The following is a 17,296-nucleotide window of genomic DNA, read 5'->3' on the forward strand; positions in this document are numbered from 1 at the left end:
AAGTGCAAACCAGGGGTCTTCTTCATTAGCATCACCTCCGGATGATGCAAGACAAAATAATTCCCCAGAGAAAACACCCCAGCCTTCCTTTTTCACATGGATCACCTAATCAGGGAGCTTCCCCACTGCCTCAGTGGTAAAGAACCTGCCCGCCAAGCAGGAGGCCCGAGTTTGATCCCTGGGTAGGGAAGATCCCATGGAGAAGGGAATGGCAACCCACTCCAGTGTTCCTGCCTGGAGAATTCTATGGACAGAGGAGCCTGGCGGTCCATGAGCTCACAGAGTCGGACACGACTGAGCGACTAAACAACAAAAGCGCTTCCACTTCTGGAGGATGTGCTGCCCTTGCACAAATACAGGAAGGCCGGATCTTAAGCTTAGGGTCCTCCTTTTTGCTGAAGACAACCAGGAACCCTCCCTTCCTGAAATCGAGGCCCTGAGGCCTAAGCGTGGGCCACAGCATTGCTCAGGGCCCCTCGTGAGCGTGTTGCCCCACCGGAAGAACCACAGTGCAGGCGGCAGGAGCAGGTATACCCTTTTACTCCACCACTTCCTTCTCCACTTTTCATATTAAATATCTGAAATATATTAATCTTAAAAAAACAATATTAACACAGTACTCAATGAATACAGGGAAGCAGTAAACAGTAAGTCTAGACTGCAAAACCATAGGTTATTTTACAAACTGGAGTGTGGGTGTGATCAGTTCCAGGTGTTTCCAGCGGGCTCGTCAACCGAGCACTGTGGAATTCACACCAGGAGAGAAACGAAGCCATAAAAAAATATACGTGGCAGGCCAGTGCTCCATCCTCTGGAAGATGGTCGCGGTACCACCGGCCCTTCCTTCAGGTTGAAAGGAACAACACAAGCACTTTTTTTTTTGGTGTTCGGATTTCCCCCAGCGCCTTCAGTCTCTAAGCAGATTTTCAGGTTTGGGGTAGCCGAAGAGAACAAAGTCTGCTTCGTAGAGTTTGTATAGCTGCTGCCTCCAGGCCAGGGGGATTTTGGCAAACCAGCCTTCCTCCCAGCTGCTGGCAGTCCTGTTGCGGTAACTCGGGGGGAACTGGAGCAGCCGGTCCACCTTGAGGAGCCGCAGCAGCTGGGCGGCGTCCTGGTCCAGCGTCTCCAGCTTGCCCACGAAGTCGTAGTCGATCTGGCAGGGGTGGCAGAGGCGGTGCACCTGCCTCCAGTGCTCGTTGAAGGGCGCCAGCTCCTCCGTGTGCGGGTCCAGCAGGTACTGGATGAAGTTGGCGAAGGATACCCTGAGCCCGGCGCTGAAGGCCTCGCTGACCGAGGCGGGCAGGCGGGTGTGGTTGGAGTACATCCTCAGCATGGGGACGGCGAATTTCTGGTAGAACTCCTCGTTCTCCAGCTCGAACTTGCTGCGGAAAGCCGAGATGAGGCGGACGAAGGGGTCGCGTACGAACAGGAACTTGGTGTACTTCTTCAGTTTAATCTTCATGAGGTGCCTGGAGAACTTCCCGTAGCGGCGCCAGAACTTGTTGAAGGTCAGGTGGGTGCTGGAGTTGTGGACGTACTCCCGCGGGATGTCCAGGGGGTCGCGGTAGGGCGTGCCCTGGTCCGAGAGGCTCTGGCTCAGGACGATCATCACGCGCTTCCAGTTGGTGCAGGCCACCTTGGGCACGTAGCAGTAGATGACCCCGTGGCGGTCGTCCACGATGAGATGGTTAAGCTCGTAGTTGGGGATGTCGTCGAAGGAGCGCTCCTTGGTGGGAAACACGAAGCTGGCGTTGGCACAGAACTCCCTCAGCACGCTCCTCCGCTCGGCCTGCCGCCCATCCGGGTCCGGACTCTGCTGGTCAGTGTGGCTGGACCAGTCGTAGCCCCTCACGCTCTCCTCCAGGTTGCCGAGCACAGGCTTGCTGGAGGCCGGCAGGGAGGGCTGCTCCACCCTTTTGCCCAAAAGGGGGCGCTGCTTCTCCCTGACAAAGCTCTCCCAAATCTCGAGGCTGGAGGTGAAGACATCCCCGGGCGCTGAATTGGGGCTGGGGAAGGGCTTCAGCACGTGCGGCCTGGAGAGGGATGTGTGCAGGTTGAAGTGGGCAGGGCCCATATTGTCCCAGTACACAATGATCAGGAGGATCATGAACACGGACCCCAGGACCAGCCACAGGCGGAAGAGCCGGCTTTTGGTCATTGTGTCCATGGATGCAGGGGCCTTTCCCTGGACCCTTTCACTTCTGCTTCCAGTAGAGACAAGACGCTGTGCTCTGAGGAAGCTGGAAGACAACAGAGGCCAAGTGAACGATTAAGGTCCTCTCCCAGCCTGCAGCCCAGATAGGAGGGGTCTGCTTCTCCACCTCTTCACCCTCTGCGAGCTGAGTTTTGTGGGGGGCCTGGTGGGGGGTGTCAGCTTCCCCATGTGATGTGACCCCCTTGCCCCACTCCAAGCCCCTTCTGCTGCGGTCACATCATCCAAACGGACACATAAGCTGGGCCCTGTGAGAGGCAGACTGAGCGCGTGACCTGGGCAGGCTTCTGCCGGGGCTCAGCCTTCACCCCCACAGCACCGGCGGATGCTGGGACCACCGGGAGCGGGGCTGCTCAGGAGGGAAGCCAGGTGTGTGCTGCGGCTTCAGCTCTGTGGAGGGCTGTCACATGGCAGAGGGAGCAACTTCAGAAGAGGAAACCAGAAACTGAGTCAAGCCCAAGGACGGAGTACCCTAACAACCATACGTGGGCCCAGACCCAGAGCGGGCGGCTTTCTAAGCTGTCCAGGACTTCTCTCACTGCGGACACCGGGCACAGAGGGACGGAGCTCATCCTGGGAAGTCCAAAGGAGAGTCCCGTGCTGAGCACACTCTGGGACAACTCCCAGTGTGCACCTCTGAGTCTACATTTCTAGTAGACTACGCACCTGGTATCCAACACATTTTCCTTAGGCAGAAATTTGAGGACAATCTATTCAGCTATGCAGCTTTTGTTTACCCTTAGTTCACTTTTTAAATGGAAAAGTGATACATGCTCACGGTAAAGACATCAGCAGACTGTGGGGCTGGAGAAGACTCCCAAGTGTCCCTTGGACAGCAAGGAGATCCAACCAGTCCATCCTAAAGGAGATCAACCCTGAATATTCCTCAGAAGAGCTGATGCTGAAGCTAAAGCTCCAATACTTTGGCCACCTGATGGGAAGAACTGACGCACTGGAAAAGATCTTGATGCTGGGAAAGACTGAGGGCAGGAAGAGAAGGGGGTGACGCAGGATGAGATGGCTGGATGGCATCACCGACTCAGTGGACGTGAATTTGAGCGAACTCTGGGAGACAGTGAAGGACAGGGAAGCCTGGCGTGCTGCAGCCCATGGGGTTGCGAGGAGCTGGACACAACTTGGCGACCGAGCAGCAACATGTAACTACTGCCCATCACACAGGTGACGGGCGTAGCACAAACGCCGTGAGGCGGGGCTGCAGGCGGGACGCCGCGCTGTGTCCCGCACAGCTGCCGCTGGGACTGCAGCCGGCTCCCGTCGAGTGGGCGTGAGTGAGACAAGAAGCAGCGCTGCAACAGCCTTCAGTACCCCTTCAGTGGTGATGGTTATAATCACACACTTCTACAGCCTATTTTTAAAACTAGATCATAAGTACCCATGTCACTGAAGTTTTCAAGACCATCCCTTCTCAAGGATGTGCCAGGATGAACAGTTTATAAAGATGAAGATGAAACCATATTTTAAAAAAAATGTTTGCTACAGGCTGAGAAAGCAGCAAACAGAAAAAGTAACTTAAGATGTCAGGTGATTTAAGAGACCGGTTTTCACTTTTAATATTAAGACCAACAAACAGAATAGAGGTAATGCTGAGCCACAGGCACATCTTGTGGATACAGGCACAGATCAGCCGCATGTTTATAATGCAAAGAACCACCTGGCCTGATGACCTAAATGCTTTACTTTTCAACCAAGAAGCAGTATATGCACATTAATAAATGCCAGTGTCTAAACTCTGACTCTCTTTACTAATAATTGCAAGGAAAAGACACAATCATAGTCACAGAAAAGACAAATACTGTATTTGCACTTACATGAGGTTCCTAAAGGACTCAGATTCATAGAGACAGAAAGTAGAAGAGCCAGGGCCAGGGCAGGGCCGGGGGTGGCGAGTCAGTGTTCAGTGGGCACAGAGTCTGAGTCTTGGATGATGAAGTCAGTTCTCACAACGGATGGTGGTGATGGCTGCACAAGAACATGAATGTGCTTAACGTCACCGAGCTCTGCACTTAAACATGGCCGAGGTGGTAAGTTTCATGTTATGTGTATTTTACCACAAAGAAAACATTGGAGGAAGAAAAATGAGTTAGAGCTGTAAGAGTCGACTTGTGGAGGAATTTCCAGGAGGGAATGCTGCATGAATAAGGCACATGTGGGACAGTGGGTAGAACTAAAGCGAGGCCTAAATGAGCAGTGACTATCAGAGGCTGGCCTCGGAGCCTGCTGTTGGAGCCACAGGTTACGTGTACAGTGCAGAAGCTCCACAGGTGACTCTACCTGCAACCTGTTGATTAAGCAAACACTCAAGTTTTAGAAATTTATAATTGGGGTTATTGCACAAAAACAGGACAGGTCTTCCCCTTGGGACAGCGGAATCTGCGCCTGGTTGCTCACTGGGGAGACTGGTCCAGGAGCCTTGTCTCGCCCCGGAGTCCTGCCACGTCACAGCCCCTTGCAGCCCTTCTACACCACAGGGCTGCGTGCCTATCCACCAAGTGAGGCAGTGCTGACCCATGAGGCTGAGGCCACGGTTCATTTTTAACATCACGGAACAGGGCAGTCCTTTGTGTTGTCACCGCTAACCTCAAACAAGCCACAGAAGCAGCAGTGGTGGGAACCCGCCGGGCTGCGCCCACTAAATGGCCTGTGAGAGAAGGGCCGCGGCCGCCTGAAGGCCTGCGCGGAGACAAGCACACAGCCTCCTGGAGCTGCGACGAGAGGGCGGAGAGGCAAACTGGGTCAAGACTGTCACACAGCACTGCCAGCAACAAGCTTTACTTTTCAAAAGGGAGCGGGACACCTGGGAACTCCTGGCCCAGCGGCCTGGGCAGCTCAAGCCGGATAATCCAGGTAACAAGTCCCCATCCTCTGGGGGAGAGAGCAGAATGACGGGGAAAGCCAGGCTGAGAACCCATGTGCACGCTCAGTCACTTCAGTCGTGTCCGACTCTGGGCGACCCTGTGGACTGCAGTCTGCCAGGCTCCTCTGTCCATGGGACTCTCCCGGCAAGAATACTGGAATGGGCTGCCATGCCCTCCTCCAGGGGATCTTCCTGATCCGCACCCCCTGCATCTCCTGCATTGCAGGAGGATTTGCTGAGCCCCTGGGGAAGCCCGCTGAGAACCAGGGACTGCTTCAAACACATGTCAGGGAACAACAGTGACCACATAAAGTAATTTCTCATTCATAAAATAAGGGCATTATTTCTGAACATAAACCTCCCAGTATTTCAAAAAGCAGTCAACAAAAAGCCCCACCAGTTTTGAAGCAGAGCAAGAAGAGCTTTCACAGAGGAGAGGCTCCACGTCGGTCTCCAGCTTCTGCCTCCAGCAACAGGACCAACAGCAAACTTGAGCTGGAAGTCCCATCCCTGGAGGGCCCGTTTTCTACTAAAGCAGAACACTGTGGCGAGGTAGAGAGTTTCTGGGCCCAAGGGGGGGCTGTTAAACATTTCTGCTCACACAGGGCAGGGTGTGATGCCAGAGCAGACGTGGCCACCCCTGGAGGCAAGCACCCCAAGCAAGCTGGCTGCCCACCTATGGCTGCTGGTCTGAAGGAGCCGTTGTGCCAATGACAGAAGGAGTCCGGGAAGATGGGGCGGTCCATGGCCAGAGCTGAGGGCCGACCTCCCTCACACGCAGGAGCGTGTCACCCCAAAACCTCTGAAAGCGAGGGCCACGTGGCCAGACCCACATTCAGACACATGTAAGGGCGTTTCCCACAAGCCAATGGCAGAACAATACAGGAAGGTCCAGCGGGTGTGCTCACTTCACACGTCAACTCGACTGAGCTATGGCTGCACAGGGAGTTGGTCCACACGCTGGCGTGTCTGTGAGGGTGATTCTGCATGAGATTCACGTTTGAATCAGTAGGCTGAGTGAGGCAGATGCCCTCCCCAGCGTACGTTAGCCTCACCCACTTTGGTGACAGCCTGAATAAAACAAAAAGGCAAGGAAGAGAGAACTCCCTCTCTCCACCTGACTGTCTTTGAGCTGGAGCATTGGTTTCCTGCCTTCAGACTGGGACAAATGCGGGAACCCTCACCACTGGCGTTCCTGGCTCTCAGGTCTTCAGACTCAGACTGGAACACACCAGCGGCTCCCTGGGTCTGAACTCCTCAGCCTCCATACCCTGGGAGCCAATTCCTTGTGATAAATACACACGCAGACACACACACACCCTTACTGGGGTTCTGTTTCTCTGGAGAGCCCTCACTGATATATGAATATTTATTTTGTCATTTGGACTGGGGTTTGTGGGCCTGTGTGTGTTTGTGTATTTACTACATATTATAGACACAAATGATCAAACCAGTGAGAATTAAACAGTGAGTGGTAATAAACGGAAATTAATGGATCTGGTGTTGTGGAAAGGAATGTTAAATGCAGAGGATTTCAGCCAGTGTAGAATATCCAATACAAGTATTCCAGAGGGAGACGCTGAGATTGTTTTCTCCCCCTATAGATATCTTGCTGTTCCAGCACCTGATTTGTTTAAAAGACTGTTCTTTCCTGGTTAAATCACATTAGCACCTCTGCTTTTTTTTCCCTAAGTGAAGATTACTGAGGTATGATTTATACACAGTAAAATGCACTCTTTTAAACTGCACAGTCTGATGAGTCCGGGCAAATGAACAGTGTTAAAGACACAGAACATTCCCATCATCCCCCAAAGTTCCTGCACCCTCCCCAACACCCAGCTCCAGGCAGTTGAACCTGTTGTCTTCCCTGCGGTCCGGCCTCTTCTTAGATGTCACGGAAGTGGGACCACACAGGAAGCAGGTGCTTGTATTTGGTTTCCTTCACTGAACAAGATGCTTCTCAGACTTCTCTAAGATGCGGCTTGTGTCATGGCTGAACAGTACCTGCTATATGGATAAACCACTACCTGTTTATCCATTTAACAACTGACGGACTTTGGAGTTAGTTCTCTATTTTGGTTATTATGAAAAAAATTGATACCAACTTTTTTTGCATACAGACCAGTTTTTTTTTTATGCTGAAACATTAAAAAAAGTAAAAAAGATTGTATTTAAAAATATCAAGCTGATTTTTCACTTCCTGGAAGGTTCTATAAGATCCATAACAGCAGATGTTTTAGAATTAAGCTTAGGGATTCTATTTAAAGATGAATCAAACTGACCATCAAAATATGATATATGAATCTTAGATTATCATTTTTCAATTATAAAATTTTACAGGCTCAAGTGATTACAGCAAGTTTGTGGGACACAAGGTTAATATACAAAAGTTAACCATTTTCCTATATATCAGCAATGAACAAGTGGAATTTGAAATTGAAAACTCAATCCCATTTATTAGCACCTTCCCAAAATAAAATACTTAGGTTTAAATTTAATATGTACAAGGTCTCTATGAGGAAAACTGAAAAATTCTGATGAATGAAATCATCCGAAGAACTAAATAAATGAAGAGATATTCTATGTGCAAATTGCTAAGGATAAGAAGACTCAATATTGTCAAGATGTCAGTTCTTCCCAGCTCCATCTACAGATTAATCCCAACCAAAATCCCAGCAAGTTCTTTGTGGACATCAACAGACTCTTCCTACAGTTTGTAGGTGGAGGCAAAAGACCCAGAGTAGCCAACACAATACTGAAGGAGAAGAATAAAGCTGGAAGATTGATGCTATGAGACTTCAAGATTTACCACCAAGCTACAGATTGGCAAAGAATAGAGAAATAGATCAGTGGAACAGCACAGAGAGCCAGAAGCAGACCCCCATATAGCTAACTTATTTTTAACAAAGGAGCAAAGGCAATACAGTGGAACAAGACAGTCTGCAACAAATGGTGCTGGAACAACTGGACATCCACATGTTAAAAAAAAAAAAAAAAGAAATCTAGACATAGACTTTACACCCCTCACAAAAATTAACTCAAAATGGATAACAGACCTAAATGTAAAATGCAAAACTATTAAAGCTCCTAGAAGAAAACCTAAACGACCTTGCATATGGTGATATCTTTTTAGATATAACACCAAAGACACTATCCATTAATGAAATTACTGTCCACACAAAGATCTGTACAAGAATGTTCATTGTGACTTTATTAAAAATCACTACAAATTGAAAACAACCCGGAGCTCCACCAACAAGTGAAAGAACCAGCAAACCGTGTGCTCATGCAGGAGAAGACTGTTCAAAGACAATGAAGAACGCTGACTCACACACCAGCACACGCAACCACAGACGGGTCCTGCAGATACTGCACTGAGCAAAAGGGCCCAGACACAAAGAGTACATGCCGCGTGATCTCACTGATCAAGTTTATAAAAGGCAGAGTTAGTAACAGAAATCATCAACTGCCAAGGGACAGGGGGAAATGTGGGCGAGGGGAGTTTTCTATTCCATTGTCTGTAAGGGTGGTTACACAGGTGGGTATATCTGTCATGGTCGTTTACACGTAAAATGCACGCATTTTATTGCACGTAAATTATACCTTGATGCTTTTGACTGCAAGGGGGAAAAATGTGAGCGGTCTTATTAATTCAATCTCCAAGAGTTAAAACTTTTCAGCGTAAACTCTATGCAACTAACCAGCTGTCACTTACTTCTACCATACAGGATAAAAACACCAGCACTGAAGTCCTACCCACACATTTAGAGATTGGGAAGAAAAGGACAAGAATTCTGAGGCCCAGTCCAGTCTCTGCTGTGCGGCCTAGGATATTTCTTTAAGTCTGAGTTTTACTTCTTTACCTATAAAACAAGAATAATCAAGGTCTTTCCGCTACTCAGAGCTACTGAGAGGATGAAAATGAGAAAATAAAAAATAAATAAATAAATAAAAATTTAAAAAAATGAGAAAATATCAGCTAAATGTTTTGTAAAACAGTAAAGCATGTTCTTTAGACTATACCACTGGCCCTACTTATTTTTCTGTTTCATCTGGCTCTCAAATATAACATTATTTTTATTATTAGTCATGCTATCTATCAATATCCAGTTACTAGCAGAGAAGAATGTATGATTTTAATTAACTTTATAATAAAAACAACAGTAGCTAATATGCTTTCCAAAGTGCTGATATAAGGTCTGCATATCTGAAGTTATTTAATCCTCACTGTAATTTTGATAGAGTTAGGGCAAAATAGCCAGGCAAGCTGCCCAACTGTGAACAGCTACCACTGCTCAAAGCTGGCATTTGACAACTGATTTTAGGGCCTACATTCCCAACTACTACATTCTACCAGCCTCTCAGGAAATACTTAATGTGGAATTAGTTGGTTTTTCTATGCACTCAAATTTTTATCACCTTTATTTCTGAGAGAATTCGCTTCTCCTTGTCCAAATAACCAACTTCTGAGCCTTAAATCAAATGACATGACCTTCATTAAGAAGTCCAAGAATGTTTCAAATTTTATTTATTTCTGCTACTAGCAAAGAGACCAGAAACTATCTACTTCTTATCCAGCTTTGCAAACACTATATAAGGCAAATAATTCGCCGTGGTTCTCATCACTGCAGTCAACAGAAATCTGGAAAGTTTGTCAGTGGAATCAACATTTACTCTCTGCACCCTCTATCACCCAGCCCTACAACTGATGCTCTGGTGCTGGATTAAAACCTCCACTGAAAGGTATATTTCCACTTCACGCCACCAGCACTGGGGGTTTATTTGCTTGTAAAATTACTTCACTTGTATTCACCTAACCCTGAGAACTAAATCTGACAGCGTATCCAAACAAAAATAAGTAATAAATGGCCACATTGATGAGAACCAAAGGTTGATGTTCATCCCAGAAGACCTGAATGAACACTGAGCCAAACTTGGCCTTTGAAATAAAGTACCTTCCCACAGAGCTGGCCACAGCACAGACGGCCATCTGCTGACATTGATGTCTTCATCCCTGGAGCCTGAGCCCAAGGAGAGCCTCACAAGTAGTCAGGTTGTTAAGGTAGGCACTCAGGTCCCATATTCCCAAATTAGATTTCAGGTTCTTGGGAGACAGGGATCATGTCTACCATCTCTTCTGTATTCCTCACAGGACTCAAATACTTGTTGCAAGGTACTTGACTCTGGAATCCAAACAATAACTCATTTCCCAGAGTTGAGTCAATTCAAAGAAATTATTTCAAGGGAAAATAGATAATAAATTTCACTACGATTAGCTGAAAAACCTGATTAAGGGCTTTACTTTCTTAATATACGCAGACCCTGACCTTTCTCAGCCAGTTCTCATCTGTTACTCCAAGAGCCTCCGACCTGGTCTCCCCACCTCTGCTCTCGTGTCCATATAATGTAGCCATGGTTATTCTGCCAAAAGTGAGATCACGTCATGGCTCTGCTCAAAACTCAATCACTGGGGTCCAATGTCTCCCATTTCCAGTCCTTACGATGGCCTGTGGCAAGCCCTGCTGGACTGGGGTCCCACACTCCCATGCCTCTCACTTCCCGTCACTGGCCCCACTCGAGCCACAGTGCCCTCCTCACTGTCCATGCCCTGCACCAGCCAGGCTCCCACTGCCTGGACGGCTCACACCTGGGAATCCTGTGGCTCACCTCGGCACCGCACCGCATTAGCGAGGGCTTCCGTGATCACTCCCCACCCTGCTGGCCCATCCTCCATACCTGTTTCTTCTCCGTGTCATTTGTCATCACCTACTGAACTGAATATTAAATAGTTACTAGTATATTTGCTTACTGTCTATCTGGACTAGAATACAAACTTTAGAAGGGAGGTACTTAACCCTTCAAAGTTTGTCATAGTTGTAGTCTCAAGGCTATGAATAGTGCTTGGAATATTGAGCTAGATGCTCAATAAAGAGTTGTTATGCTAACAAAAACAGATAAACATGACTGACTCTGATTTCATAATTTCTGAAACTCAGTGATAGGTAAAGAAGAGATAATAATATTATCATCTCTACTTTTGGATATGTTTTAAATTCCTTTTGTTGTTAATTTTTCAGTCACTAAGTGGTATCTGACTGTTGACTGCAGCATGCCAGGCTTGCCTGTCCTTCACTATCTCCCAGAGTTTGCTCAGATTCTTGGATCACAGCCTTGTCATGGCGAAGGGGCTTGCATAACTCAATGAAGCAATGAGCCATGCTGTGCAAGTCCACCCAACAGGGGATAGTGAAGAGTTCTGCCAAAACATGATCCACTGGAGGAGGGAATGGCAAACCACTCCAGTATTCTTGCCACAAGAACCCCATGAATAAAATTCCTTAACAAGTTAAAAGAAAAAAGCTAAAGATAGCACCAAATCTCTGATATGGGACCACAGCCAAGAGACAGGATACTGAGAACAATAACAATAATGGAGAGGAAATAAGAACAAGTAAACTCTCCCCATAAGAAAGAGCCTGGTGAGTGATCCAGCTGCACACAGAACACCCAGAGTCTGGCCTCTTCTTTCATTGGAGTAGGAAGCTTACTGCTTTGTCTTTATTTTGATCAACATTATGTCTGTATGTTAAAGGATTACATCATCACCAGAGTTAACTATAAACACAGCCCCCAGTCCCTGCTTTCCTGTTACCCACCTCCATCTTTCTTATTTGTTTTTGGCCACGCAGCATGTGCGATCATAGTTCCTTGGCCAGGGATCAAACCCGTACCCCTGCAGTAGAAGCACAGAGTCTTAACCACTGGACTGCCAGGGAAGTCCCTCCCTCATTCTTAGCTGTCTCTTTTGGTGTTACCACCTGCCTCTAAGTAATTGCCCTGGGCGATAACCGAGTAGTTCAGCTTGGGCATCATCCACTGACTTCCCCAAATAGTGGCAGGCAGGCAGAAATGTAGTCTTTCTTTCCTCCATCAGCCCTTCAAACAACCATGCCACGCTCATCTCCACGCCTCCTCCATACAGGCATATCATCATTTTAATGAGAGTGATATTCAATGTTTACATAAATTATTACCGTTGCGCAAAGGCTATTCACAGCAAAGCCTTGCAGTACACCATAATTATTTTTCTTTCCTGAACAACAGCTTATTTTCCCTGGAACTTGTTAATAGTCTCATGCTTTCATTTGCTTTGTTTTCTATGTACTTATCACTACTACAACCCCAACTCTGCCAACCGTCTAAATCTCCTCTCCAGATGTTTCAGAGCACCAGGGACCTGGTCTTTCATCTTCCCAAAACAATCCCTTTGAGGAAATATAGAGGCTCAAGTCACGAGATACCTGCTCTCCCTACCCAGTGCCTGGCTTGGCTAGCATCCCAGCTTCTCCACCTACCCAGCAGATTCTTTTCACCTTTTCTCTTGAGGATAATTCTGTCTCCTCTAGGTCTGACTTTCCAGATTCCCCACCTTATTCTGGGAAAGAAAGCTTGCCAGTCATTTCTTTAAAATACATGAGAGACAAATTTTTGGAGCAGGTGTGAAAATATCTTTATTCTGCCCTTCTTTGCCTGATTTTAGAATTCAAGGTAAAATACTTCCCTTCAGAATTTTGAAAGCAATGCTCTCTTGCCTCCTAGCTTCCAAAGCTCCTGTAGATGGTTCCCCAGCCATTCTGCTCCATCCTGTGTTGACCTCTGGTGGCCTGTCTTTGCTCTTTCTCTAGAAGTCAACACCATCTCCTTAGTCCAGAGTTCTGAGATTTCACAGCAGTGTGCCTTGGAGAGTGTGTGCATGGTTTCTCTCCACATGAACTCTCACCATGGAAATTCTGCAATACACACCTTCGGATGCACTTTCAAATAAACTCCTTGTTTCCAAACTCTCACTAGTCACTACCAGAAACTCAGTATTTCTCCCTATACAAACTTGCTCCCCACACTCTGGATATCCAAATCGGGAACTGAACAGACGAGGTGAGTGAACCTGCATTTTTATCTGTGGTGCTGGTCACTCAGTGGGCCCCTTCAAAGGAGCAAGTTTTGGTTTTAGGATTTACCTTATACTTTTGTGGATGATTTTATCCCATTTTATTTCTTGCTGAAACTCTTACTATGTAAACCACCTAATCTGACCATTTAATTTTCTTTTTTCTCTCATTTTCGTTCTCTTTTTGCTGCCGTTCTATTTCCTGAGCTGTCAGCTTCTTCTTCATTTACTGAGCTTTTTATTTTTTCCACTGTATTTATACACATGAGTCATCTTTTTGGATTTCTGAATGCTCCTTTAAAACAAAAAAAATCCTCAGTCCTCTGTGGTGACCTTTTCCTAGATGGAAGGGAAACCCAAGGAAAGAGGGGATATATGTGTAAGTGCGGCTGATTCACTTTGCTGCACAGCAGAAACACGACACTGTAAAGCAACTAGACTCCAGTAATATACATAAAAAGAGAGCATCCTGTTCTTGCCTACTGATGAAACATTTTTCATCTCCATGTGTATATTAGTGACAGTATGCTTTTTAAGTTTTCTTCCAGCATACTCTCTACTGCTTCCAAGTGTGTGTTATGATCTCTGTCTTCCCAGTCAGAGGTTTCTTCACTTGTCCCTGGTTATCCAGTCCTATTTAAGGGGAAGGGGATTAAAAGAACCTGGAAGCTTTGGACTCTAGAAGGGAGTTGTTATTAACTATGAGCTTTGTTAGTGAGTGATCCAATTGGGCCTCCTTACTGTGGGCCCCTGATGTCATTATTTTTAGATCCTTTCTCAGGCTACTCACTTCAAAGATTCTTCCATTCTCCTGCCTGGAAGGAGAAGTACCAATTGATAGTATTCTGGGAGCCACACAGGTTCCATTCACTTCATCCTCTTGTGTTCTGTCCACCCCTTCTTCCCCATTCAACTACACCCACTGTTTCCTATCCCTCTCTGAAATGCAGTTCTCTAAACAGTTACAGAAACCACCACCTTGGTTAAGTACAGGAAGTGCTGAGTTACTGAGTCAGTTATCATTAAGCACATCTGCTGGCAAATGACTGGCGAACAATGAGCTTGGCTGCAGCCACAGACCCACTAAGTACTCTGAAACTAGCCACTCCTCTCTGAAGAAAAAGAGAAAGAAACAATCTAAAAACTGAAACTGAAGATGTTAGTTTTTAAAAACTACAAACTAGGGGCATTTGTTTCAGTATTATCAATATCCTGTCTCTTATCCAGGAATGGCACTTTAACCTGAGACCTTTCTGGAAGAGAACCACCCACTAGCCTTAGTGACCATGCAGTAATGACAGTAAGCTGCATTTCCTCTGGCAACCATCCAACGTGCGCCTCTTCTGCCATCTACCCCTTTCCTGCTGGCGTTCCCCAGGATTCCCTCCCGGGGCACATTCTTTCTCTCCAAGAGCACATCTTACCCAGGATGGCCCACAAATACTGTAAAGTTCACAAGTCCAAAAATTAAATGCATCTTAGCCCCTTCCTTCTCCACATGTGCTCCAGTATTCCCTAGCTCGGGTACAGGCCCCTCCTCAGCACCCACGTGAGACATCCTGGTTACTTCTGCCTTTTTCCTTTCCCTCTCACCACATCCCACAGAGTGCTGTCATAGTGTCGACTCTCCTGCTTCTTTCAAGCTGACACCCTTCTTGACTCTCAGCCACCGTTCTGACCCACGCCCCCTACAACTGTACCCAACTCAGTCTCCATCTCCTGATACCCTGGACCCATTTCTCTGTTCTCACTAGGGTTACTTCTCTAAAACACATCTTTCACAGCCCACCCCAAACCTTGACCACCCCTCACCAAGAGGATAAAGTCCAAGCTCTCTGGCAAAGCATTCAAGGCCCTTCGATCAGAAACCTCGTTCTGGCCTTAGCTTGCATTTCAATCCTCAAACCCCATCCTCCAACCAACACAGGGGGCTCACTGCTCCCTCCTGTCAAACATTCCATTCACTTCCCTGGAATGTTCTCCCCAAACTTCACTCACCTCTCAAGGCCCAACTCATGTCATCTCCACTATGGAAAACTTCTGCAACACCTAAAAACGAGTTTAGCTGCTCCCTTTCTTCACACTTTGTAAGCACCTAGATGACAACACTAATCGCAGGGTATTACAGTCAGGCTAGCCATATTACCAGCTTCTAGCCCTACTTGGCATCTTACAAAGGATGGGAGGCTCACTGTTTGCTCAGATGATGAAGGAGGTGCACACTGAGTGACAGCGAACAGCCCTGCTGGCTTGAAAACACCAGCTCGAAGTCTTACAAAGCATCTGGCAAGAAAACGAAACATCCATGCGTTTCCATGCAGGCACTCTCTAAATTCTCAGCAGTGCTCCCTTCAGGCAGCAATTTCCTAGGTGTTAGCTGACACTTCTGTGGCACTCGCGTTGCAAACATAAGTGCATCAAATCAACACTCTGCACATCTTAAACTTACACAATGCTACATCAATTATACTTCAGTTTTAAAAATCTTCCTAGTATCTCCTTTTTCACCCTGACACCAGCCCTGTCTCACATTCCCAACACCAGATGTTCACAGAGAAGGGCTAGACTGTGTCCTGGTTTGGGGGCAGGTGAGGACCAGCTGAGCTGTTTCTCAGCTGTCCCCTGCCTGGACCCACACATTAGGGGACAGTCTCCTTAGAGATGCGCTTGCATCCACTCTCCCCCAATCCACATTCTCATTCATCCCGGGTCTCCCGAGTCTCTCCGGCGTCGAATCATAAAATAAATAATTCAATAATCACAGGAACACTATGGCTTGTTGTGCTCCGCGCCAGACGGAACCTCGGCTCCAGCCAAAGGCTCGCCGGAGATGTCTTGGTGGCTGCGAGCCCAAGTGGAAGATATAAGTCCTACTGTTCGCGAGTAATACATGGCTTCCTCGCGCTGTTTCTGGAGCAAAGGCTCATCTGAGTGGTGCTCTTCCAGGACGCGCCCGCCTCGGCCAGGGCTGCAGTTCAGGCTGGCGGTCAGCGGGACGGGGGAATGCCCGCGGCCTCGGACGTCCCAGGGCATCGGGCGGGCCCCCCCTGCAAGAGGCTGGTGGGGGGACGCGTGCGTCCGGGGCGCCCGGCCCCGCGCCGGGGCCCCAAGCGCCTGCTCCCGCTCCACGCTCCCGACCAGCCCGATGGGGGAAGCCGAAGACTCCCCGGCGGCCACCGCCGCCGCCGCCGCCGCCGGCCCCATTCAGGATCGATGCCCGGCAGCCAAAACGGGCGGGGGCCAGCCCCGACGGCGGGAGTTGACCGGCCGCGAGCTCCAGCGCCCGGTCCAGGTCTCTTTCACCCCCGTAGGACTAGGGCTCAGAGACGGTGCGAGCCCGGCCAAGGTCACACAGCGACGGCGCGGGGGCTCGGCCCGGGGCTGCGCTGGACCTGCCCCGGCGGCTGAGGGGGCAGGACCAGCCCCGGCTCGCCGGCGCCACCCAGGCCCCGCGCCTCTCGCCTCACCTCACCCTGCACCCCTCATTTCGCCGCTCACCTCACCTCGCGCGCCCCTCACGTCCCCTCGCATCACCTCACCTCGCGCCGCAGCTCGCGCCTCCAACGCCTCGCGACCGGCGGCGCCTCTCGACACCGCCCCTCCACCGGCCCCGCCCCCTGCTCCTCCTCTCGCGAGAAGTCACGGCCGCGGAGGGGCCGGGGACACCGAATCGCACCCCCACGCAATGCGCCTGCGCCTTCCGCACCGCCCCCGGGCCTCCCCAGCCCCTGCCATGTGGCGCCGTATTTACGGCTCGGAGCGACCCCGCCCCCTGCCGCCGGGAGCCCCGCCCCCTTCCCAGCAGCCAATCCTGTGCGGCCGGGCGCTCGATGCCAGCGCGCTGCTGCGGCCGCTCGGGTACTCCCGGCCAGCACCTGCTGTCTGCTGAGCCGGCTCGCTAGCAGCGCCTGCCTGCAGGGCATCCTTATGAGCAGGCCCTGTGTGGCCTTGAGCAAGTGACTGAACCTCTCCCTGCGGTTGTCTGCAAGTCCATCAGTAGGGCCGTGACTTCGTCCTGCAGGGAGCTAGCGAGGCTGATGTATGGTGCTGAGCGAGGTGCCCGACGCATCGTCAGCACTCCCCTCGTGGTTCTTACTGTTTTGTTTTCTTTTAATTGGGGTAAAAATACACATGACATATTGCCTCTAACCATGTTTAGTGTACCATGGGGCAGTAAGTGCATTCATATTTCGTGCAACCTTTTCCACTCTTTGTCCCCGAGACTTTTACGGTCAGCTGTTCATGGTCCCTCCGGGTGAAT

General features: G+C 49.0%; 1 protein-coding gene across 4 annotated transcripts; it reads right to left on the minus strand.

Annotated features, from left to right (window-relative positions):
- Nucleotides 1-524: 524 nt before the first annotated feature.
- CHST12 (carbohydrate sulfotransferase 12) lies at nucleotides 525-16,670 on the minus strand. Of its 4 annotated transcripts, XM_070460537.1 has the most exons (3): nucleotides 16,575-16,638; nucleotides 4,042-4,192; nucleotides 525-2,240 (listed from the first exon to the last, which is right to left on the minus strand). In XM_070460537.1, exon 3 carries the CDS (start codon nucleotides 2,165-2,167, stop codon nucleotides 908-910), a length of 1,260 nt encoding a protein of 419 aa, XP_070316638.1. In that variant the 5' UTR covers nucleotides 2,168-2,240; nucleotides 4,042-4,192; nucleotides 16,575-16,638; the 3' UTR covers nucleotides 525-907. The 4 variants fall into 4 exon arrangements, with proteins under 4 accessions (XP_070316638.1, XP_020747994.1, XP_020748011.1 ...); XM_020892335.2 differs by lacking the exon at nucleotides 4,042-4,192 and having other exon boundaries at nucleotides 16,575-16,670; XM_020892352.2 differs by lacking the exon at nucleotides 4,042-4,192 and having other exon boundaries at nucleotides 16,534-16,639.
- Nucleotides 16,671-17,296: the final 626 nt, after the last annotated feature.

Source organism: Odocoileus virginianus, chromosome 33 (assembly GCF_023699985.2).
Source record: "Odocoileus virginianus isolate 20LAN1187 ecotype Illinois chromosome 33, Ovbor_1.2, whole genome shotgun sequence".
Lineage (NCBI taxonomy): Eukaryota > Metazoa > Chordata > Mammalia > Artiodactyla > Cervidae > Odocoileus > Odocoileus virginianus.

Bases quoted from the DNA above. Each gene is read 5' to 3' on its own strand.
- CHST12 (XM_020892335.2), bottom strand. From the start codon at position 2,167: ATGGACACAATGACCAAAAGCCGGCTCTTCCGCCTGTGGCTGGTCCTG.